This window comes from Pristiophorus japonicus, chromosome 21 (assembly GCF_044704955.1).
Source record: "Pristiophorus japonicus isolate sPriJap1 chromosome 21, sPriJap1.hap1, whole genome shotgun sequence".
NCBI classification, from domain to species: Eukaryota; Metazoa; Chordata; class Chondrichthyes; family Pristiophoridae; genus Pristiophorus; species Pristiophorus japonicus.
In genome coordinates this window covers 30,944,006-30,969,588 of record NC_091997.1, presented here as the reverse complement: position 1 = coordinate 30,969,588, position 25,583 = coordinate 30,944,006, and the positions used below count along the sequence as shown (strand labels likewise).

The following is a 25,583-nucleotide window of genomic DNA, read 5'->3' as shown; positions in this document are numbered from 1 at the left end:
ATGCCCGTTTGCGGCAGCCATTCCTAAAAATCGACTGGGGTCAACAGGCCGACCTGATTTAAATTCAGGTCGGAGATTTCTCGGCCTGGATCCCATCCCGACCAAGTAGATGCACCGGAAATTAAAATCAAATAAATACTTACCTATCCATTTTCAGCCCGATCCATCAATCCCCCGCTACGCGGTGCCAGACAGGTTTTTCTACCAGTGCACCATCTCCGCACTGAGTGCGGCCTGGCAACGCAGCCCTTAAAGGCGAGGGCCCACTACCGCAATGCAAAATACTGCCCCCGGGTTCGGGCGGGCCGCCAACGGGCAGCCTGCCAGCCCCCTTTGGGTACCAGGCCACTGGCCCGGTCAAAACCCTCCCTTGGTGGCCCAGTGGCCAAAGTTTAAAAAATGATCGAACCTCTCCCCTTTAACGGAGGGAGCGAGTGAGGTGATGCACACGCACTGTGACATCACAACGCTGATTGACAGTGGCGGATGGCCCAACCGACCCATTTTCAGCCAGTCAGCCTGGCTTTGAGTCTAAAGCCCGCCCCATTATGATCCATTTCCTGTAGAAAATGGATCGACTCACCGCACCAAGAGATCCAGAGACGAGTACCAGCTTAAAAACTCATTGGTGCGCTGACCCTAGACTCCCCAACCAGCGGGAATAATGTCTCTCTATTTACCCTGTCTGTTCCCCTTAATATCTTGAAAATTTCTAGAGAATACAACCCTAGTTTATGTAATCTCTCCTCGTAGTTTAACCCTTGAAGTCCAGGTATCATTCTGGTAAACCTACACTGCACTCCCTCCAAGGCCACTATATCCTTCCTAAGGTGTGGTGTCCAGAACTGCTCACAGTGCTCCAGGTGTGGTCTAACCAGGGCTTTGTACAGCTGCAGCATAACTTCTACCTCCTTGTATTCTGGTCCTCTGGATATAAAGGCCAGCATTTCATTAGCCTTTTTGATTATTTTCTGTACCTGTTCATGACATTTTAATGATCGATGTACCTGGACCCCCAAGTCTCTTTGGACCTCCCTGTTTTTAGCTTTTCACCATTTAGAAAGTACTCTGTTCTATCCTTTTTAGGTCCAAAGGTGGATGACTTCATATTTGCTTACAGTGAAATCCATTTGTTGCAGTTTTGCCCATTCACTGAATCTGGCGATGTCCCAGTGTAATTTTATACTTCCATCTACACGGCCTATCTTTGTGTCATCGGCAAATTTGGATATACGACTTTCTATGCCATCATCTAAGTCAACAATCAATACTGTGAATAGTTGAGGCCCCGACACTGATCCCTGCAGGACACCTCTAGTCACACTCTGCCAATTGGAGTACCTGCCCCTAAACCCTACTCTCTGTCTCCTGCCGCTCGGCCAATTTATAACTGGGTCAATAATCTGCCCTCGATTCCATGGGCTTCTCGCTCAGTTAACAGTCTCTTGTGCTAGTGCCTTGGAACTGGTTCTCTCTGGGTGCTGACTCTTCTCAATTCTTGCTTGTTCCCCCAAACACACGGTAAACATTTCCTGGTCTTCATTACCTTTCTGACTCCTTGTTAAGAAGTTGAAATAAAGGAAAGAAACAGAAAGTAAAATCACAGAATTATAAAAATGGACAGCATGGAAGGAAGGAGGCCTTCTGACGGGATTGGACAGGTTAGATGCAGGAAGAAGATTCCCGATGTTGGGGAAGTCCAGAACCAGGGGGGTCACAGTCTAAGGATTAGTGGTAAGCCATTTAGGACCGAGATGAGGAGAAACTTCTTCACTCAGAGAATTGTGAACCTGTGGAATTCTCTACCACTGAAAGTTGTTGAGGCCAATTCGTTAAATATATTCAAAAGGGAGTTAGATGTGGCCCTTATGGCTAAAGGGATAGAGAGGTATGGAGAGAAAGCAGGAATGGGGTACTGAAGTTGGATGATCAGCCATGACCATATTGAATGGTGGTACAGGCTCGAAGGGCCGAATGGCCTACTCCTGCACCTATTTTCTATGTTCCTATTCGGACCGTCGAGCCCATGCCAGCTCTGTGAAAGAGCAATTGTGCTCAGTCTCACACTCCAACTGTGTCCGTAACCCTGTAAGTGGCTCATCCGCAAGCATCTGTCCAACTCCCTTTTATAATTATTGATAGAATCAGCTTCCACCAGCTTTTTTGGTCGAGCGTTCCCGATCCCGACAACTCTCAGAGTGGGAACATTTCTCCTCATCTCCCCTCTCGATCTTTTGCCAAGGTAACCTCTGGTTACTGACGCACTTGCCAGAGGGAATATGTTTTTATCGATCTACTCTATCAAAACCTCACATCATCTTGAAAACCCCTATTCAGTCACCTCTTAACCTTCTCTGCTCCAAGGAGAACAGTCCTAACTTTTCCAACCTTTCCTCCTGACTGAAGTCCTTGATTACTGGGAACATCCCGGTAAACCCCCTCTGCACCCTTTCTCAGGCTCTCCTGAAATGCGCTGCCTAGAATTGTCCACAATAACCCGGCTGAGGCCCAACCAGTGATTCAGAAGGTTCGGGCGGTTTGACAGTGCCGTGGCGAAGGTTTGAGGTTAAAGGTGCTCCCTACCCGAGTGCCGTCGCCCGTTGGCGTCCGTCTTGGCGACTGCTTTCTGCACGTGCTGCGGCTTTGTCTGCTTCTGCTCAGCTGTCGGCATGGCGACCATTTTTGGTTTGTTGGCAAATCCCAGATCCGGGATTGCTTTCATCAGCTCGGCTTGTGTCTCCTCCAGGAGACGGTTAATGTCCTTGTTACTGAACTGAGTCAGACTAGCTCGCTTCTCCTCCCAGTCCCTCTCCGCCGCCTTTAAATAGGAAGGAAGAGCAAATATACAGCCCGTAAGTTCCGCACCTGGCCCGCTCCACGCAGCTCCGACGCACAATCCGATGATAAATTAAGGTTGGGGTGTTTTTTTGGCACAATAAAAATGAATGTTTATCCAATAATTTGACTTGGACTAAGCCGTGCCTCAGGAATCGGATTCTTGCCGTTGAGTCAGGAGGCGACAGGTTTCAGCCCTGGCGAGTTGTGGTCTCTGGATAGATGCAATGCACGCGGCGACCCCTTACCGTCTGGCGGGGGACCCCCTCGCGAAATTGCACCGCGGGAGCGGCGCTGCTGCAGGCCGGAGACCCCGACGGCCTTTGCCGTCGGCGCACTCTCTGCAAAATGGCGGCACGGCTGCTCTTAAAGGGGAGGTGGCACTGCTGGCGACAACATGGTCTTTTTCTTCGGCCGATTGCCAGGTCGGGCCGATAATAATGGCAACGGGGGTTTGGCCGGGCCGCCAACTGGCAGCCTGGTGCCCTCTCTTGTGTGGCCAAAACCCTCCCTGGTGGCCCAGGGCACTAACTTAGAATGAATGCAGAGCTCGCAGCGGCCCTCCCCTTTAACTGAAGGGGGGAGCGGTTATGACACATCAGCGCGATGATGTCATCAGCGCGGTGCTAATGACGGACAGCGGTGGACACTTTGCCCCGCCCCCACCCTGCTGCAAAACCCCACGAGGAGCTGAATTTCACTGGATAGGCGGCCAGAACACTTCAACAACGATAGGTGCGCCCCGTTTCGGGCAGAGGTGAATTTCTACCCTCTTTTAAGTTCTTAAATTTAAATATTTTACCTCAACGGAGATAGTTCGATCTACGTTCCTCTTGCTTGGTGCCATCGGAGCCTCCTCCACCAGGTTGCTTTGGGCCACGAAGCACTGGCCCAGCCCTGGAACACTCTGGGAGGGAGCAGCATGAACTGGGGAATTGTGGGCCAGCTGAGCCAGGGTGGAATTGTGGGTCTGCCAGTTTTTCACTGAGGTTGTGTGCGGTTCCGGGAAACTCAAGGGCGGGCTGGTGGGAATTTCAAAGTCGGAATTCCTGGAGTAAGAGTCGGTGCTTGTGTGCTTTGGCGACTGGGCCGTAACTTCCTCGGGTCCTTTCATCAGGCTTTCGTTGGCTTGTCTGTGGAGCAAATCCAAACTTCTTATCAGTGCGACTTCCCGCCCGACGATGAACTTTCTCCTCCTGATAACAAGCACCTATTTTTCCCTTCAGTCCATTGGCTCCCCCTTTCCTCTAAAGGAACCATTCACAGCAGACCCTCCCAGTGCAGTGCCGAGGGAGTGCTGCACTGTCAGAGGGGCAGTACTGAGGAAACGCCGCACTGTCAGAGGGGCAGTACTGAGGAAACGCCGCACTCTCGGAGGGGCAGTACTGAGGGAACGCCGCACTGTCGGAGGGGCAGTACTGAGGAAACGCCGCACTCGCGGAGGGGCAGTACTGAGGGAACGCCGCACTGTCGGAGGGGCAGTACTGAGGGAGGGCCGCACTGTCGGAGGGGCAGTACTGAGGGAGGGCCGCACTGTCGGAGGGGCAGTACTGAGGGAGGGCCGCACTGTCGGAAGAGCAGTACTGAGGGAGCGCTGCACTGTTGGAGGGGCAGTACTGAGGGAGGGCCGCACTGTCGGAGGGGCAGTACTGAGGGAGGGCCAGTACTGAGGGAGGGCCGCACTGTCGGAGGGGCAGTACTGAGGGAGGGCCGCACTGTCGGAGGGGCAGTACTGAGGGAGCGCCGCACTGTCGGAGGGGCAGTACTGAGGGAGCGCCGCACTGTCGGAGGGGCAGTACTGAGGGAACGCCGCATTGTTGGAGGTGCCATTTTTCGGATGAGATGCTAAACCGAGGCCCCATCTGCTCTCTCAAGTGGACACAAAAGATCCCATGGATCTATTTTGAAGAAGAGCAGGGGAGTTCTCCTCGGTGTTCCGGGGCCAACATTTATCCCTCAACCAACACCAACACCAACACCAACAAATAGATTATCTGGTCATTGTCACTGCTGTTTGTGGAACATAAGAACATAAGAATTAGGAGCAGGAGTAGGCCATTCGGCCCTTTGAGCCTGCACCACCATTCAATAAGATCATGGCTGATCATTCCCTCAGTATCCCTTTCCTGCTTTCTCACTATACTCCTTGATCTCCTTAGCCGTAAGGGCCATATCTAACTCTCTCTTGAATATATCCTATGAACTGGCATCAACAACTCTCTGCAGCAGGGAATTCCACTTCTCTGAGTGAAGCAGTTTCTCCTCATCTCAGTCCTAAATGGCCTACCCCTTATCCTAAGACTGTGTCCCCTGGTTCTGGACTTGCCCAACATCGGGAACATTCTACCCACATCTAACCTGTCCCGTCCCGTCAGAATGTTTTTATGAGATCCCCTCTCATCCTTCTAAACTCCAGTGAATAATGGCCCAGTTGATCCAGTCTCTCCTCATATGTTAGTCCTGCCATCCCGGGAATCAGTCTGGTGAACCTTCGCTGCACTCCCTCAATAGTAAGAATGTCCTTCCTCAGATTAGGAGACCAAAACTGAACACAATATTCCAGGTGAGGCCTCACCAAGGCCCTGTACAACTGCAGTAAAACCTCCCTGCTCCTATACGCAAATCCCCTAGCTATGAAGGCCAACATACCATTTGCCTGCTGTAACTGCATGCCAACTTTCAATGACTGATGAACCATGACACCCAGGTCTCGTTGCACCTCCCCTTTTCCTAATCTGCCGCCATTCAGATAATATTCTGTCTTCGCGTTTTTGCCCCCAAAGTGGATAACCTCACATTTATCCACATTATACTGCATCTGCCATGCATTTGCCCACTCACCTAACCTGTCCAAGTCACTCTGCAGCCTCCTAGCTGCCCCTCACAGCTCACACCGCCACCCAGTTTGGTGTCATCTGCAAACTTAGAGATATTACACTCAATTCCTTCATCCAAATCATTGATGTATATTGTAAAGAGCTGCGGTCCCAGCACTGAGCCCTGCAGCACTCCACTAGTCACTGCCTGCCATTCTGAAAAGGACACGGTTATCCCGACTGTCTGCCAACCAGTTCTCTATCCACGTCAGTACATTACCCCCTGTAAAGTCCTGTCCCCTCAGTACAGATTCACACGAGGCATGTAGTGAAGTCAAGGTCACTCTGGACCTGCACCTTTATTTCACAGCTCTGGAATGCTGCACTTGCCTGAGACCTGTCCTTATATACCTGTCTCTTGCAAGTGCACCCCTGGTGGTAAGGTATGCTGGTGGTTACAGGTCATATCCTATTACAGTCATGTATAGCATGTTAGGGTAGAGTTATATATAATAATGTAAGATACATGACATCACCCTCCCCCAAGGTCTTATTGTCTTTATAGGTTCAGTCTCTCAGGTGGTCTACGCTCTCGCGTGGAGCGTCTGAGTTGTGGTTCAGTTGTTTGCCTTGGTGTCTGTTTTTCTTTGGGTGTGGTTGCTGGTATCTCGCCTGGGCTGTCTGTTTCGATAGGTGTGATTGTTGTTGACTCGCCTGGGCTGTCTGTTGGGATTGCCATTTCCTCAGGTTGTTCCCTGTGTCTGTCCACCAGGTGTGGTGCGAGTTCCACATTGTAGTCTGCCTCTGGTTCCGCAGTGTTGTTGGTAAATCTGCTTTTGACTTGGTCTACATGCCTCCGGCAGGTTTTGCCATTGTCCATTTGTACTACCAGTAGCCTGTTTCCTTCCTTGCCCGTTACTGTCCCTGCAAGCCATTTGGGACCCCTGCCATAGTTTAGTACAAATATTTTGTCCCCTATCTCATTCCATCTCCCCCTCGAATTTCTGTCATGGTACTCAGTCAGCTTACGGTGCTTTGCCTCAACGATTTCGTGCATGTCTGGGAGGATTAATGAGAGCCTTGTTTTTAAAGTCCTTTTCATCAACAGTTGCGCGGGGGGATCCCAGTCAATGAGTGCGGACGAGATCTGTATGCCAGCAGCAGTGGCGACAGGCAACCCTGCAGCGTGGGACCTTGGATTTTAAGCATGCCTTGTTTAATGATTTGCACTGCTCTCTCCACCTGGCCGTTGGAGGCCAGCTTGAACGGTGCCGTCTTGACGTGATTTATGCCATGGTCAATTATAAAATCTTGGAATTCTGCGCTGGTGAAGCACGGACCATTGTCACTGACCAATATGTCAGATTCCGTGCGTTGCAAACATGGTTGCGGGGCTCTCCACAGTGGTGTTTAAAATAGTGCATTCGATCCACTTTGAAAATGCATCTACAACTTCGAGGAACATTTTGCCCATGAATGGGCCCGCATAGTCTACGTGCACCCATGACCACGGTTTGGTAGGCCAGGGGCTCAGTGGAGCTTCCCTGGGGGCATTGCCTAGTTGGGCACAAATGGTGCACTTTCGCATGCAGAGCTCCAGGTCCGCATCAATACCAGGCCACCAGACGTGGGATCTGGCTATGGCCTTCATGAGAACGATCCCCGGGTGCTCGAGGTGGAGCTCCCGGACAAATGCCTCTCTGCCTCGCAGAGGCATGACTACTCGGCTGCCCCACATCAGGCAGTCTGCTTGTAGTGATAGCTCATGCATGCGCCTGTGAAAGGGTTTTAATTCCTCAGGGCAGGCATCGCGAGCCTCTGCCCAGTCACCGGTTAGGACACATCTTTTTACTAAGGATAACGTGGGGTCGCTGGCCGTCCAGGCTCTGATTTGGCGAGCCGTTATGGGCGAACCTGTGGACTCAAAGGCATTGATTGCCATGACTATCTCACAGTCCTGTTCGTCAGACCCTTTCGTGGTCGCCAGGGGTAGCCTGCTGAGTGCGTTGGCACAGTTGTCTGTGCCTGGTCTGTGCCTTATGGTATAGTCGTAGGACGCCAGCATGAGTGCCCACCGTTGAATTTGTGCCGAGGCGTTGCCGTTTATTGCATTGCTCTCGGATAGGAGGGACGTGAGGGGCTTGTGGTAGGTTTCTAACGCGAACTTGGCCCTGAAAAGGTATTGGTGCATCTTTGTGACACGAGCGCCTCCTTCTCTACCATTCCGTACCCGCGCTCCGCCCACGAAAGTGACCTGGAGGCATAAGCTATGGGTTGTAATTTGCCTGCACTATTGACATGTTGCAAAACGCACCCGACCCCATACGCTGATGCGTCGCATGTGAGAACTAGCTTTTTACCTGGGTCAAAGAATGTTAAAACACTGTTGGAACACAGAAGGTTGCGTGCCTTATTGAAGACGCGTTCCTGGGCATCCCCCCAAAACCAATCGCACCCCTTCCTGAGTAGCACATGGAGAGGCTCCGGCAGCGTGCTTAAGTTCTGCATAAAGTTCCCAAAGTAATTGAGTAGCCCGAGAAAGGCGCGCAGTTCTGAGACATTCCGGGGCCTGGGTGCCAGGCGAATTGCTTCTGTTTTGGACTCTGTTGGGCGGATTCCATCAGCGGCAATCCTTCTGCCCAAAAATTCAACCTCGGGTGTGAGAAACAGGCACTTGGATTTCTTGACTTGTAGGCCTACCCGATCCAACCGCTTTAGTACTTCCTCCAAATTACGGAGATGGGAGTCGGTGTCCCTGCCCATGATAAGTATGTCGTCTTGAAATACAACCGTCCCCGGGATGGACTTGAGCAGACTCTCCATGTTGCGCTGGAATATGGCAGCTGCCGACCTGATGTCGAATGGGCATCGAATGTACATGAAAAGGCCTTGATGTGTGTTGATGGTGGTGAGTAGCTTGGATTCCTCGGTCAATTCTTGCGTCATATACGCAGATGTGAGGCCTAGTTTTGAGAAAAGTTTACCTCCAGCCAATGTGGCAAATAAGTCCTCCGCTCTGGGCAGCAGGTACTGGTCCTGTAGGGAGACTCTGTTCATGGTAGATTTGTAGTCCCCACAGATTCGTACGGATCCATCAGGCTTCAAGACTGGGACGATGGGACTTGCCCAGTCGCTAAATTCCACAGGTGATATAATGCCTTCCCGCAGAAGCCTGTCTAGTTCGTGTTCAATCTTTTCCCTCATCACACAGGGTACAGCTCTGGCCTTGTGATGGACCGGTCTAGCATCCTGTGTGATGTAGATTTTGACTTTGGCCCCTTTGAAAGTGCCCACACCTGGCTGAAAGAGATGTTCAAATTGCTTTATAACTGTTGAGCAGGAGGTCCGTTCCTCTAATGACATGGCATGGACATCATCCCATTTCCAGTTTAGTTTTGCCAGCCAGCTTCTTCCCAGCAGTGTTGGGGGGTCTCCGGGGACAATCCAAGGGGAAGTCGGTTCACTGTCCCTTTGTGTGTGACAGAGAGCATGGCGCTGCCGAGGACTGGTACGATTTCTTTGGTATAGGTCCTTAGTTTGGTGTCGACCCTTGTGAGCTTTGGTCTGTCTCTTTTATGCGGCCACAGTTGTTCAAATTGTTGAGTGCCCATGAGAGATTGACTCGCTCCCATATCCAGCTCCATGTTGACAGACATCCCGTTGAGTAGGGCCCTCATCATTATAGGAGGCGTCCTGTTGTAGGAGCAGCGGCCATTGATCGTGTTGACCCGCTGTACATCGGTGTCCCGGGTACTGTCCCCACCATCTTCTGGTCTGCTTTCCGACCCATCCGATTCGTATACCAGCTGAGCTGCCGTTTTTTTGCACATGCGGGCCAAATGCCCTGTATTTTCACAATTTCTGCAAACAGCCTGCTGAAATTGACATCCCCTTGACGAGTGCCCACCCCCACACCTCCAGCACAGACCTGATCCATTGTTCAAAGTGTTCCCAAAGAATGAGCTGCATCTGGCTGATCTCTCTTGAGCTTCTCTCAGTTTGTAGTTGATTGCTCGCATTGTGGGTTGATGAGGTGTGAACGGCCATTCCTGTGGCCCTTGATGGCTTCTGCCTGCTGTCGAGAGCCTGTTCTCCTGGTTTTGTATGTGTGTGGGGATAGCAGCTTGTTTAGTGCTGTGAACTTCTTGTTCCGATATTTCGTTAGTTGTCGTACCTGCATTGTAAATCAACCTCGTTTCTTCTTCCCCGACCAAGAATGTCCATGCAACCAGTGCTGCTGCCTCTAAGGTCAGGTTCTTGGTCTCTATGAGCTTTCAGAATATGCCTGCGTGGCCTATTCCTTCAATGAAAAAGTCTCTCAGCATTTCTCTCCTCAGTTCATCGGAGAACTCACATAAACTAGCCAACCTCCGAAGTTCCGCCACGAAGTCAGGTATGCTCTGGCCCATACAGCGTCTGTAGTTGTAGAACCTGTGTCTGGCCATGTGTAGGCTGCTCGCTGGCTTCAGGTGGTCTCTTACAGTGTGCTCAATTCTTCAAACGACTTGCTTGCTGGTTTCTCGGGTGCCGACAGATCCTTCATTAAAGCGTATGTTTTCGAGCCACAGCTGGTCAAGAGATGGGCTCTTCTCTTGTCTGCCTTATCGTCGCCTGACCAGTCTTTGGTTACAAAGCTTTGCTGGAGCCCTTCTATAAAGTCCTCCCAATTGTCTCCCGCATTGTACTTTTCATCTGATCCGTTATTGACCATTCTGTGGATTCTGTAATCCCGTAACTCGTCACCACTGTAAAGTCCTGTCCCTTCAGTACAGATTTACACGAGGCATGTAGTGAAGTCAACGTCACCTTCCTCGTTTTATTTTTACTCCAGACAGGGATATACAATTGCTGAAGTTCATCCATGTGATCTTTAAATGTTTGCCATTGCCTTTCCACCGTCAACCCTTTAAGTATCATTTGCCAGTCTATTCTAGCCAATTCACGCCTCAAACCATCCAAGTTACCTTTCTTTAAGTTCAGGACCCTAGTTTCTGAATTAACTGTGTCACTCTCCATCTTAATAAAGAATTCTACAATGTTATGGTCACTCTTCCCCAAGGGGCCTCGCACAACAAGATTGCTAATTAGTCCTTTCTCATTACACATCACCCAGTCTAGGATGGCCAGCTCCCTAGTTGGTTCCTCGACATATTGGTCTAGGAAACCATCCCTAATACACTCCAGGAAATCCTCTTCCACTGCATTGCTACTAGTTTGGTTAGCCCAATCAAAATGTAGATTAAAGTCACCCATGATAACTGCTGTACCTTTATTGCACACCTCCCTAATTTCTTGTTTGATGCTGTCCCCAACCTTACTACTACAGTTTGGTGGTCTGTACACAACTCCCACTAGGGTTTCCGGCCCTTGGTATTCCGTAGCTCCACCCATACCGATTCCACATCATCCAAGCTAATGTCCTTTCTCACTATTGCATTAATTTCCTCTTTAACCAGCAATGCCACCCCACCTCCTTTTCCTTTCTGTCTATCCTTTCTAAATGTTGAATACCACTGAATGTTGAGTTCCCAGCTTTGGTCACCCTGGAGCCATGTCTCCGTGATGCCAATTACATCATACTCGTTAACTGCTATCTGCGCAGTTAATTCATCCACCTTATTCCGAATACTCCTCGCATTGAGGCACAGAGCTTTCAGGCTTGTCTTTCTAACACACTTTGCCCCTTTAGAATTTTGGTGTAATGTGGCCCTTTTTGCTTTTTGCCTTAGGTTTCTCTGCCCTCCACTTTTACTTTTCTTCTTTCTATCTTTTGCTTCTTCCCCCATTCTACTTCCCTCTGTCTACCTTCATTGGCTGTAAAGCGCTTTGGGACATCCTGAGGTCGTGAAAGGCGCTATATAAATGCAAATCTTTCTGTCTCTATACAGAGTGCAAACCAGAACTTTAACTATGAAATATTGAACACAGGGGAGAGCAACTAAACCGGATTCACGCATGGTTCACTCTCTGCCAATACTAATATTTACCTGCTGAACCGCCTCGGGTAGACCTCCGCGGGGCAGGCTGAGACTGAGGATGGGCAGCTGAGTAACAAGGAGAGAGAAAACAAGTCACCAGGGTGAGTTCCCGCGACAGAGCCGCGGTCATAGTCCAGAGCAAAAAATAACACGTTCTGATTCCATGTCAGCGACAAGCTGCGGCCTGCACCTGAGCTATTTACTCTGAACAATAAGTCGGCAATAGTGCGCAACAAGATGGTTTTAAATATATTTTCAGTGCAACGCTGTTCTGGCCAGAACTCTGCTGCTCACGCAAAATCCCGTCCACCCATCATTCCTGTGCTCACTGACTCGCTTTTAACATTATCATTCTTATTTCTAAATCCTTCCATGGCCTCGCCCCTCCCTATCTCTGTAATCTCCAACCCCTACAACCCTCCCTATCTCTGTAACCCCCTCCGGCCCTGCACCCCTCCCTATCTCTGTAACCTCCTCCAGCCCCTACAACCCTCCTATCTCTGAAACCCCCTCCAGCACCTACACCCCTCCCTATCTTTGCAACCTCCTCTAGCCCTACAACCCCTCCCCTATCTCTGTAACCCCCTCCAACCCCTACTATTTCTGTAACCTCCTCCAGCCCTACACCCCTTCCCATCTCTGTAACCTCCTCCAGTCCCTACACCCCTCCCTATCTCTAACCACCTCCATCCCGACACCCCTCCCTATCTCTGCAACCTCCTCTAGCCCTACAACCCCTCCCCTATCTCTGTAACCCCCTCCAGCCCCTACTATTTCTGTAACCTCCTCCAGCCCTACATCCCTTCCCATCTCTGTAACCTCCAGTCCCTACACCCCTCCCTATCTCTAACCACCTCCATCCCGACACCCCTCCCTATCTCTGTAACCTTCTCCAGCCCCTACACCCCTCCCTATCTCTGTAATCTCCTCCAGCCCCTAGACTCCTCCCTATCTCTGTAACCTCCTCCAGCCCCTACACCCCTCCCTATCTCTGTAACCCCCTCCAGCCCCTACACCCCTCCCTATCTCTGTAACCTCCTCCAGCCCCCACCACCCCCCCGAGATCTCTGCGCTCCTCCAATTCTGGCCTCTTGCTGATCCCTGACCAGAGAATCAATTGGTCCCCTCATTAATGATCCGAGCAGGGGGACAATGTAAAATCAGAACAGAACCGGTTAAAAATTATCCAAGAAATAATTCCTTCACAGAAAAGCATGGAATGAACACCTCAAAAGGTCAGTAGTTAGAAGGAAGATACAAGCTTATTTGGGTTGTAGGGCTATTAAAGGATATGGAGAAAGGGCAATCAATTGGGATTATAAAGAGTCCGAGCTGCCGTAACTAATAAATGGTGGTGTAGGATTGATGGGCTGAATGAGCAGCTTCAGGTGGTCCAGGGGGAAGCCAGTGTGTCTGAGCGAAGGGGATACACCCCCGGATACTGTCAGTGCTCTCGTTACCTCGGAGGGGACCGAGGCTTGTGCTATTTTTCCAATGTTTCCTATCTCGGGTTGCCAACTCTGGCTGGATGTATTCCTGGAGGTTTCATCACTGAGCCCCTCATCCAACCACCCTGCCCCCGCTCTTCTGCCATTGGTCGACCAACACGTCCACCCTCCCGGCGCCCGCCTTTCCCCACCCATTGGAAAGTAAGCAGAATCTCCGTTACCCGATTGGACGATTCCTGCCAGTCAGTCAAACAATCTTCACCCCGCCCCACCCGTGACATTACCTTCTCAGCATGGCGAGGGCGTCTGTGATGGTCTTGCAGCGTTTCAGCAGGATGTCCAACCTGTGGGGCTCCTCCTTCAGGAACTTTACTGCCTCCACCTCCACGCGTAGAATCACCCGCATTTTACTCTGCAGGCTGGGGAACTGAGCTACAGGCACACACACACACACTAAATAAGCCCAACATCTTTCCAACAGGGATTCTCAGACAAGGAGACAGACAGACAGAGAGACAGACAGACAGAGACAGACAGAGAGACAGACAGACAGGGAGAGACGCGTATAGTGACAGAGAGAAAGAGAGACAGAGAAACATTCAAGTAAACCGACAGAGCGAGAGAGCGAGCGAGAGAGTGAGAGAGCGAGCGAGCGAGCGAGACAGAGCGAGCGAGCGAGAGACAGAGCGAGAGAGAGAGCGAGAGAGCGAGAGACAGAGCGAGAGAGCGAGAGACAGAGCGAGAGAGCGAGAGACAGAGCGAGAGAGCGAGAGAGCGAGAGAGAGAGCGAGAGAGCGAGAGAGAGAGCGAGAGAGCGAGAGACAGAGCGAGAGACAGAGCGAGAGAGCGAGAGACAGAGCGAGAGAGCGAGAGACAGAGCGAGAGAGCGAGAGAGCGAGAGAGCGAGAGACAGAGCGAGAGAGCGAGAGAGCGAGAGACAGAGCGAGAGAGCGAGAGACAGAGCGAGAGAGCGAGAGACAGAGCGAGAGAGCGAGAGACAGAGCGAGAGAGCGAGAGAGCGAGAGACAGAGCGAGAGAGCGAGAGACAGAGCGAGAGAGCGAGAGACAGAGCGAGAGAGCGAGAGAGCGAGAGACAGAGCGAGAGAGCGAGAGACAGAGCGAGAGAGCGAAAGACAGAGCGAGAGAGCGAGAGACAGAGCGAGAGAGCGAGAGACAGAGCGAGAGAGCGAGAGAGCGAGAGACAGAGCGAGAGAGCGAGAGACAGAGCGAGAGAGCGAGAGACAGAGCGAGAGAGCGAGAGAGCGAGAGACAGAGCGAGAGAGCGAGAGACAGAGCGAGAGAGCGAGAGACAGAGCGAGAGCGCGAAGACAGAGAGCGCGAAGACAGAGAGAGCGAGACACATCAGAGAGACACATCAGAGAGACCGAGACACATCAGAGAGACACAGAGAGACACATCAGAGAGACACATCAGAGAGACCGAGACACATCAGAGAGACACAGAGAGACACATCAGAGAGACACATCAGAGGGAGTGGGAATTGGAGGTTAGTATGTGACCAGTGAAACTAGACTCCCTGAACTTCAATCAGGAGGGTTATACTCAACCTCGTGAGGCTACAATTGATTGGATCCGAATTGGAAATCTTTCTCCTGATAACACTGTGCCTGAATTGATTTCCTGTCATATAGAGATAGGGTACGGGCAGAACAATTTCAAAGTTTGCGGATGATACAAACTTGGCAACGTAGTAAATAGTTGCAGACTTAGAACATAAGAATTAGGAGCATGAGTCAGCCATTCAGCCCCTCCAACCTGCTCTGCCATTCAATGAGATTACGGATCTTCTACCTCAACTCCATTTTTCCACCCGATCCCCATATCCCTCGATTCCCTTAATATCAAAAAATCTATCGATCTCTGTCTTGAATATGCTCAACAACTGAGCCTCCACAGCCCTCTGGGGTAGAGAATTCCAAAGATTCACCACCCTCTGGGTGAAGAACATAAAAAATAGGAGCAGGAGTAGGCCATACAGCCTCTCGAGCCTACTCCGCCATTCAATATGATCGTGGCTGATCCGATCTTAGACTCAGGTCAACTTCCCTGCCCGCTCCCCATTATCCCTTAATCCTTTATCGTTTAAGAATCTATCTATTTCTGTCTTAAATTTATTCAATGACTCAGCTTCCACAGCTTTGAGGCAGCAAATTCCACACATTTACAACCCTCTGGGAGAAGAAATGTCTCCACATCTCAGTTTTAAATGGGAGGCCCCTTATTCTAAGATTATGCCCTCTAGTTCTAGTCTCCCCCATCAGTGGAAACATCCTCTCTGCATCCACCTTGTCAAGCCCCTCACAATCGTATACGTTTCGATAAGATCACTTCTCATTCTTCTGACCTCCAATGAGTAGAGGCTCAACCTACTCAACCTTTCCTCATCTCTGGAATCAACCTTATGAACCTTCTCTGAACTGCCTCCAAAACAAGTATATCCTTTTGTAAATATGGAAACCAAAACTGCACACAGTATTCCAGGTGTGGCCTCACCAATACCCTGTAAAACTGTAGCAAGACTTCCCTGCTTTTATACTCCATCCCCTTTGCAATAAAGGCCAAGATTCCATTGGCCTTCCTGATCACTTTCTGTACCTGCATACTAACCTTTTGTGTTTCATGCACAAGTACCCCCCAGGTCCCGCTGTACTGCAGCACTTTGCAATCTTTCTCCATTTAAATAATAACTTGCTCTTTGATTTTTTTCTGCCAAAGTGCATGACCTCACACTTTCCAACATTATACTCCATCTGCCAAATTTTTGCCCACTCACTTAGCCTGTCGATGTCCTTTTGCAGATTTTTGTGTGTCCTCCTCACACATTGCTTTTCCTTTCATCTTTGTACCGTCAGTAAACTTGGCTACGTTACACTCGGTCCTTTCTTCCAAGTCATTAATATAGATTGTAAATAATTGGGGTCCCAGCACTGAGCCCTGCGGCACCCCACTAGTTACTGATTGCCAACCCGAGAATGAACCATTTATCCCGACATTATACACGCTCAATCCAAATGCCCTTCTTCTGGTGCCCACTAAGAGAAAGAAAGAAATTGCATTTATAGGGCCCAAAATTGCCCGGAAGTTGCTCCGTTTTTTTTGGAGCAACTTGATTTTTCTGGAGCATCTTAAAAATCCCCATTTTGCACATTCCCGTTCTCCAAGTCGATAATATAGATTATAAATAGCTGTAGGAAGTTTCTCCTCATCTCAGTCCTAAATGGCCAACCCCTTATTCTGACACTGTGACCCCTAGTTCCAGACTCCCCAGCCAGGGGAAACATCCTCCCTGCATCTACCCTGTCAATCCCCTCAGAAGGACATAGAGAGACTGGTGAAATGGGCAGACACATGGCAGATGCAATTCAATGCGGATAAATATGAAGTGATGCACATTGGGAGAAACAACATAGAGAGGCGGTATAATCTAAATAGTATCAGACTGAGGGAGCGCAAGAGCAGAGGGACCTGGGGGTGCATATTCACAATTCCTTGAAGGTGGCAGGGCAAGTTGATAAGAAAGTATATGAGATACTTGGCTTTATAAACAGAGGCACTGAATACACAAATAAGGAGGTTATGGTAAACCATTACTAATCGCTGGCTCAGCCTGAGCTGGAGCATTGCGTTCAATTCTGGGCACCGCACTTTTGGAAGGATGTCAAGGCCTTAGGGAGGGTGTGGAGGAGATTTACAAGAATGGAATGAGGGATGAGGGACTTCAGTTATGGGGAGAGACTGGAGAAGCTGGGATTGTTCTCCTTAGAGCGGAGAAGGTTAACGGGGGGACACCTAATGGAGGGGTTCAGAAATGATGAGTGGGTTTGATTGAGCAAGTAGGGAGAGTCGGTTTGCTCAGGCAAGTGGGTGGGCAACCAGAGGTTGTGGATTTGCAATAATTGGCAAAAGACCGAGGGGGGAAATGAGGAGATATTTCTTCACACAGAGGGTGGTTATGATCTGGAACGCGCTGCCTGAAAGGCGGGTGGAACACATTGCACAGGAACTTTCAAAAGGCAATTGGACATGTACTTGGAGAGGACTAATTTGCAGGATTATGGGGCAGGAGTGGGGGAGTGGGACTAAATTGGACAGCTCTTTCACAGAGTCGGCACAGACACAATGGGCCGAAGGGCTCCTATAAACAGCCAATCATAGCTCCCTCCACAGACTGTACAGTGACCAATCACTGCGGGCCTAAGGCATGCTGATCCGGGAAAGCCCAGAGGGCCTGATTTGAACCCTGCCCTCCGCGGGGGTTAAAATGGCCGCTGGGCCCTTGCCACGGCGTTACCGACGGTTAGCGTGGCTGCCACGTCGGCCCAGCGATCCTGGTCGCGGGGAACGAGCCCGTTGCTGGTAGGAGGAGACTCGCTGGTATTTCCATTCAAGGGTCCCACGACGTTCATTCGCGGCTGTGATGGTGGCCGGAGGCAGGGTGGAGGCCCGTGGCTCCTCTGGTGTTGCCAACTCTGGTTGGACATATCCATGGAGATCCAATCACAGGGTTTCTCCACTTCAGCCGCCCCACCCGGTCAAACAGCCCAGTTACAGCTAATAAAATGAAAGTGTTCAAAGAAAATGGGGCAGATTTTCCAGTCCCCTGCATTCCGTTTTACGCCCCGGAGCGGCGGCAATGAGGTTTTCTGGGCTGGCGGTCAGCATCCAGCGCCCCGCGGGGGTTTTCGAGGCCGATTTTGCTGTGGCGTGGAGCAGCACCGCCCGGAAGAGCGTACAACGCCCCTGGTCGCAACACTGACGCACTTTTTGACTTCTGCCCGACCCGTCCGCCCTGCAGCGCACCTCGCAGGGACAGCCTGGGAAATTGGGCGGTCCGATATCCCGACAGTGGAGAGGTGAGTAATAGCGTCCTCAGGTAAGTGTGAGTGTTTCTCCTTTTAATGTTGTTTGCGATTTATGTTGTGGTGGCGTGGGCAATGGTTTGGGAATGTTTGTGTGTTTTTTTTTCTCCCCAGGCGTCTCTGGGAGTTTCCCAGGCTAACGCCCCACGAGAGGTACGTAACACCTCCCTTAGCGCCCCACCCCACACTCGGGGCCCAGCTTCCCAATTTACTGACTGAGGAGCAAACTGTTCCCGGGCGCTAACTTTACCGCCCTGCCGCCATTTACCGCCCCGAAATCAGCAACGCCAAAAATCCAGCCCAATGAGAATAAAAACACAACCGTTGGGCCGGATTTTCGGTTCTGCTGATTTCGGGGCGGTAAAGTTAGCGCCCGGGAACAGTTTGTGCCTCGGTCAGCAAAATTCATTAGCTGGGCCCTGATGAGCTGAGCATGGGAAGATCCCGAGCTAAAGAGCTGGCCTCGGAGCGCCCTGAGGGGGGCTGGGGAGAAAGAAAACTTGAAAACCCACCAAAGACATTCCCAATAAATATCTCACACCACCACAACATAAATCACCCAAAAAATACAATAAAAACCAATCACACCTAGCTGAGGTGAACATTACTGACCTCACTGCGGCCGGTATAGGTCGGACCACCCGCTTTCACAGGCGGTCCCAGCAGGTGGCGCTCTATGGAGCGCTACGAGTCAGACGGGAGTCGCAAATCGAGCCGGTGTCACAACTAGGGGTGTTGCACACCGGCTCGCCTCTCCCGGGCGGTGATGCTCCGTGCCCCGCCGAAACCGGCCCCGAAAACCCCCGGCGGGGCGCTAGAAGCTGGCCGGCCGCCCGGGAGAGCTCACCGCCGCCATTGCCGCCTCTCCGGGCGCTAACGGGGTCGGCAGAAGCCCGATTGTTTTTAACCCCCTCCCCTCCCCACACTGAGCGTTTACTCCTGGGTTGCCCATAGACGTGTCCGGGAGACTCCAGGGCAATCCTGGAGGGTTGGCAACCCTTAGCCTCCTCCCACCCCCACCCAGGCAACCTTGGCCCTTCCCCACCCTAGGCCCTCCCTCCCTCCCGCAATGGTGATTCCCAGTTGACCGCACCCTCTATTCCCGGTGGTGAATCCTCTAATCATGCTCCCCGCCTCACCCTCCCATCATCCCTGCCCACTCCTGTTGGAAACCAGCTCTCCGTCATTTAAATGAGGCCCGCGAATTAAAATTGCCCCAGGTTAGCACCAGAATTGGCACTTTGCGCCCTGCCCTTACCCCTATATTCAAACCCCCCCCCCCGCCCCACACATGCCTCGGGGCTCGTTCCCCCAATCCGTCAGCTGACTTCAGCTGTGGAGGTTGTAGGGTCGCCACAACTCGCCATCAGAGGCTCTCTGGGCTGGGAGGGTCGGGGGAGGTGGTGAGGAAAGATTGGATAGGCTGGGTTTGTTTTCCTTGGAACAGAGGAGGCTGAGGGGAGACCTTATTGAGGTGTATAAAATTATGAGGGGCCTGGATGGAGTGGATAGGAAGGACCTGTTTCACTTAGCGGAGGGGTCAACAACCAGGGGGCATAGATTTAAAGTAATTGGTAGGAGGGTTAGAGGGGATTTGAGGGGACATTCCTTCACCCAGGGGGTGGTGGGGGTCTGGAACTCATTGCCTGAAAGGATGGTAGAGGCAGAAACCCTCACCACATTTAAAAAGTACTTGTACATGCACTTGAAGTGCCGTAACCTACAGGGCTACGGACCAAGAGCTGGAAAGTGGGATTAGGCTGGGTAGCTCTTTGTCGGCCGGCGCGGAAATGATGGGCCGAATGTTGTAACTTTCTATGGTTCTTTGATTATCATGCCCGCTCAGATCTGCCCACGGCGGACGAGCCCCCCCCCCACCTCTGCCAGCCGGTGTGCGAGGACCCTTACCCTTCAGCTCAGTGAGGGTCTCCCCCAACTGTCGCAGGACCAGGGCCTTCTCCTCCAGCTCCTGCCCCGTGATCAGCCGCTGATTCAGGGCCGAGTCGCGCTGCAACTCCTCCACCGACTTCTCCAAATCGCTGTCAACAGGAACACAAATTAGACTCCAACCTCCTGAGGGAAAAGACAGAAACACCAACCCAGGCTAAAGCTGACATCCGATTTGTCAGTCGATGATTGATGCCCCTGTAGGAACACACAGCTCTTTGCATGGGCTGTCCCTGGTACCTGCCACTGGCTACAATCAAAAATATTAGCATTTCTATGTTACAGTCATCATCATAGGCAGTCCCTCGGAATCGAGGTAGACTTGCTTCCACTCTAAAAGTGAGTTCTCAGGTGACTGTGCAGTCCAATATGGGAATTACAGTCTCTGTCACAGGTGGGACAGACAGTGGTTGAAGGAAAGGGTGGGTGGGGAGTCTGGTTTGCCGCACGCTCCTTCCGCTGCCTGCCCTTGATTTCTGCATGCTCTCGGCGACGAGACTCGAGGTGCTCAGCAGCCTCTCGGATGCACTTCCTCCACTTAGGGTGGTCTTTGGCCAGGGACTCCCAGGTGTCGATGGGGATGTTGCATTTTATCAAGGAGGCTTGAGGGTGTCCTTGAAACGTTTCCTCTGCCCACCTGGGGCTCGCTTACCATGTAGGAGTTTTGAATAGAGCGCTTGCTTTGGGAGTCTTGTGTCGGGCATGCGAACAGTGTGGCCCGCCCAAAGGAGCTGGTCGAGTGTGGTCAGTGCTTCGATGCTGGGGATGTTGGCCTGATCAAGGACACTAACGTTGGTGCGTCTGTCCTCCCAGGGGATTTGCAAGATCTTGCGGAGATATCGTTGCAACAGTGACAACACTGCAAAAGTACTCCATTGGTTGTAAAGTGCTTTGAGACGTCCGCTGGTCGTGAAAGGCACTATATAAATGCAAGTCTTTCTTTCCTTCTTTCATTATCTAAGTGCACCCAAGTGCTTCGCAGAATGAGTTCCGTTTGGCGACCAGTCACTGCTATTATGTAAATTAAAAATGTACCTTAGATTTTGTTTTGAAAAGTGAACCGTGTCTCATTTACCGTACCCGGTTTGGGCCTCTAGGTGACTCCAGTCCCACACCAGCATCGTTGACTCTAAACTGCCTTCTAAAGCAGCCTAGCAAGTCGCCAAGGGGGCAACTGGGGATGACAATTAATGCGAGGATGAATGAAGAAGAGTCCTGATTGGTGCAGGTCCCTGCCCAAGTCCTGTACAAAAAGACCTCCTGTAATAATGGGCTTCATTGCCCAGTATATTCACGGCAGTACCTGCTGCCGCCTGTGAGGGGCAGTGGACAGTCACGTGTGAAGCTGGCTCATCAGTGGGCCTTACAGGGACTTTAATCCCTTCACCCTCAGATAATCGGGACAAGTCATTCCAAGGTGCTGCACTTGTTGTGCATCGCTGAGTTCTGAAGCAAAACTGATTAAAACAAATGGAGTCATCGCCAAGGGTAATCAGGACAAAGTCACAGCCTGGGCCAACAGAGCCGGTTACAGGCCTGAACTGTCGACAGTGGACGAGCGGGCGCCGGAGGGCCTTGCTGACGTCACTAATCCAGAGAACCAGAGTTCAAATCCCACCACAGTGCCTGGAGAATATTAACTTCAGTTTTTTAAAAAATCCGGTCTCGGTGCGAGTGGCCGCGAAACTTGTCGGAGTGTCGATAAACTGGTTCGCGAGAGGGAAACCTGCCGCCTTAGCCGGTCCGGCCTACACATAACTCCATTCCCGTACTGCTGAGGTTGCCTAGCAAGCCGCTCAGTCGTGTCAAAACTGACATCATGGGACGGGCAATAAATGCTGTCATTGCCAGCAACGCCCACATCCCGAGAATCAATAATAAAAAAGATTGTGAGCCATGTTTTTGTTTTTAAATTCGTTCATGGGATGTGGGTGTTGCTGGCAAGGTCAGCATTTATTGCCCATCCCCATGAGCCACCACTTAACACCAAGAATATAAACCTGCTTAAAAGCATCAAAAGCACCTAAAACCTCCAAGTGACACAAACGCACTGACTGTCAATCCTATCTCCCTCCACAACCTGCCTGGCTCCAAGAATGGCCTTTGCTTCATTGCTGAAGAATGACTGAAGACCAGAGAACACAAGTCACGAGTGTGATGGAATACTTTCCACTTGCCTGGATGAGTTGCAGCTCCAACAACACTCAAGAAGCTCGACACTATCCAGGACAAAGCAGCCCGCTTGATCGTCACCCCATCCACCACTTTCAACATTCACTCCCTCCACCACCGGCGCACCGTGGCTACAGTGTGTACCATCTACAAGATGTACTGCAGCAACTCGCCAAGGCTTCTTCAGCAGTACCTCCCAAACCCGTGACCTCTACCACCTAGAAGGACAAGGGCAGCAGGCCATGGGAACACCACCACCTCCACGTTCCCCTCCAAGTCACACACCATCCTGACTTGGAAATATATTGGCCGTTCCTTCATCGTCGCTGGGTCAAAGTCCTGGAACTCCCTCCCTAACAGCACTGTGGGAGCACCTTCACTACACGGACTGCAGCGGTTCAAGGCGGCGGCTCACCACCTCCTTCTCAAGGGGCAATTAGGGATGGGCAATAAATGCCGGCCTTGCCAGCGATGCCCACATCCCCATGAATGAATTAAACAAACAGACCTTTGAGGGAGGGGCAGTAGCTAGCTCGGTGGAGCGAGGTGAGACGGGGGCTTCGGCTTAGCGTCTCATCCGCAAGACGGCGGGGTAGAAATTCCGGTCCCCCTGAGCCGGGTTGTACCGACCGCTCATGAAGTGTTTTTTACGCTGCAGTAGAGGAGGTCGCCTCTTTCGCGAAATTCAGCTCCTTGTCATTGTTTTTCAGGTGGACCGGAAGTCGGTCATAATGAGGACGGAAGAGGGGCGCTGAGCAGGAGATGGACCACGAGAGGGGCGGAGGTGGAGGTGGGACAGAGTGTCCGCCGCTGTCAATCATCAGCAACAAGTGTGCGTCACCATGTCTCTTCCCTTCACTTAAAGGGGAGGGTCGCTGTGAGCTGTGCGAAGATTCTAGTTCGGTCCATTGGGCCACCAGGGAGGGTTTCGGCCGGGCCAGAGGCCTGGCACCCAAGAGGGGGCGCCAAGCTGCCTGTCGGCGGCCCGGCCGAACCCGGGGGCAGAATTGTCAGCCTGACCTGGAAGTCGGCCGGCAAATAAAATAAAATGGCAGCCACGGCAGTGCGCCCTCGCGTTGAATGGCCGCCGTACTGCCATGTCTCACACATGGACAACAAAATGTGCCGACAGAAAAGGCTATCGGGGGCATTGCACGGCAGCCCAAAGATTTTTTGTGCTGAATACCGGAGGTGCGGGAGATCGGCGGTGCGCACTCTGATGACGCACTTAGGAGGGGAAGCAGCAGCGGAGTGGGAGTGGGGAGTGCAGGATAAAGCACCGTGGTGAATTTCGCTGGCGGCGGCCACTCGATTCCGCTGCATTGCCGCTGCACTGCCGGCGGTAAGCGGCCTTTCCGGGAGGCTGAATTTCGGCCAAACCACCACCGACTGCAGCGCTCCCTCAGTACTGCCCCTCCGATAGTACTGCCCCTCCTACAGTGCGGCACTCCCTTAGTACTGCCCCTCCGACAGTGCGGCACTCCCTCAGTACTGCCCCTCCGACAGTGCGGCACTCCCTCAGTACTGCCCCTCCGACAGTGCGGCACTCCCTCAGTACTGCCCCTCCGACAGTGCGGCACTCCCTCAGTACTGCCCCTCCGACAGTGCGGCACTCCCTCAGTACTGCCCCTCCGACAGTGCGGCACTCCCTCAGTACTGCCCCTCCGACAGTGCGGCACTCCCTCAGTACTGCCCCTCCGACAGTGCGGCACTCCCTCAGTACTGCCCCTCCGACAGTGCGGCACTCCCTCAGTACTGCCCCTCCGACAGTGCGGCACTCCCTCAGTACTGCCCCTCCGACAGTGCGGCACTCCCTCAGTACTGCCCCTCCGACAGTGCGGCACTCCCTCGTACTCTACTGGGAGCATCAGCCCAGAGAGTGAGTTTAAGGGTCTGAAGTGGGGACTTGAACCCACAAGCTTGTGACTCAGAAGGCACCAGTGATACCCACTGAGCCACCATTGACACTGGCAAACGCCTCTGTCAAAAAGATTTGTTTATCTCTTATTGAATTCAATGTAAACACACTTTAGCAGTGATCATCAATAGCCATTCACTTCCTAGGTTCTTCAACATATAAACTGGAGTAAATTGTGTAATCTACCAAAAATATCACGTGCCCCTCTGCTATCCTCCTTTCCAACACCAAACAGGACCAAACATAATCTGTTACAAAGTGATCTTGCGTTTAAAAGATTCCACCTTTCGAAAGCCATAATCCGCATTATGTGGTGCTTCTTCTGCATTGATCCAATTATGCCATGACTCTGGGACAGATGCACTGGCTCTATGTACCCCAGGCTCAATTAACAACAAACTTTTATTGGATCATGTAAAACCCAAAACGATTACGAGGAAATTGCTTTGTCTCGCTTTGCGAGTGAATTTATCTACGGTGAATGCGCCTGTGTGGCTGCGTGTTTCCGAGGGGTGCAATGGAGAGCTGTGCGTTGCTAGGTAACTGTATGCGTCCGGGAGATGTGCAGTCCGCCTGCCTACCAGGGAGGTGATGACATTTGTCACGCCTTGTCGGCCAACAGCTGAATGCGATGGGCACCCGGCAAACTGAAAGGACCTTTCCGACAGCGAGGGCGAACTTCTAACCGGCAAAGATTACATATCAGCCCACTGTGCTCGCTGAACGACATCGGCTCCACGGTCCGGCAACACCTCGAATTAAAATTCTCATCCTCGTGTTCAAATCATGGTCTCGCCCCCCTCCCTATCTCTGTAACCTCCTCCAGCTCTACAATCCTCCGTGATCTCTGCGCTCCTCCAATTCTGGCCTCTTGGGCATCCATTGGATAGGCTGGGTTTGTTTTCTTTCAAACAGAGGAGGCTGAGGGAAGACCTTATTGAGGTGTATAAGAGTCTCGTCGCCGAGGGCATGCAGAAATCAAGTGCAGGCTGCAGAAAGAGCGGGCGGTAAACCAATCCCACCTACCCCTTCCCTCAACAACTGTCAGTCCTACCTGTGACAGAGACTGTGGTTCTCGTATTGGACTGTACAGCCACCTAAGAATTCATGATAAGAGTGGATTCCGACGGACTGCCTATGTTGATGATGATGATGTATAAAATTATGAGGGGCCTAGATAGCGTGGATAGGAAGGATCTGTTTCCCTTAGCAGAGGAGTCAACCAGGGGGCATAGATTGAAAGTAGTTGGGTGGTGGGGGTCTGGAACTCACTGCCTGAAAGGGTGTTGGAGGCAGAAACCCTCACCACATTTAAAAAGTGCCGTAACCTACAGGGCTACGGACCGAGAGCTGGAAAGTGGGATTAGGCTGGATAGCTCTTGGTCAGCCGGCAGGGACACGATAGGCCGAATGGCCTCCTTCTGAGTCGTAATTTTTCTTTGATTCTATGAAATTCCTGACAACCCTCAGCCTTTCCTTTGTGCGCCATTGCTGCGGAGATTCCCATCCGGAGAAAACCAGTCAGGAACGACCCTCAGGCCTTGCCATCCAAATGGAGGGAAATTCCGACCCCAGCATTACCGGTAGGT

At 51.7% G+C, this 25,583-nt stretch overlaps 1 protein-coding gene across 1 annotated transcript in view; it reads right to left on the bottom strand.

Moving 5' to 3' along the window:
- The window catches only part of LOC139233892 (SRC kinase signaling inhibitor 1-like), a 363,645-nt gene that overhangs the window by 29,512 nt on the left and 308,550 nt on the right, over positions 1 to 25,583 (bottom strand). The window contains exons 12-16 of the mRNA XM_070864537.1: positions 19,866 to 19,996; positions 13,362 to 13,509; positions 11,639 to 11,695; positions 3,638 to 3,968; positions 2,584 to 2,818 (exon numbers count right to left, since the gene is read on the bottom strand). Of these exons, the coding sequence (XP_070720638.1) occupies positions 2,584 to 2,818; positions 3,638 to 3,968; positions 11,639 to 11,695; positions 13,362 to 13,509; positions 19,866 to 19,996 (902 nt within the window). The remainder of the gene's footprint in view (positions 1 to 2,583; positions 2,819 to 3,637; positions 3,969 to 11,638; positions 11,696 to 13,361; positions 13,510 to 19,865; positions 19,997 to 25,583) is intronic.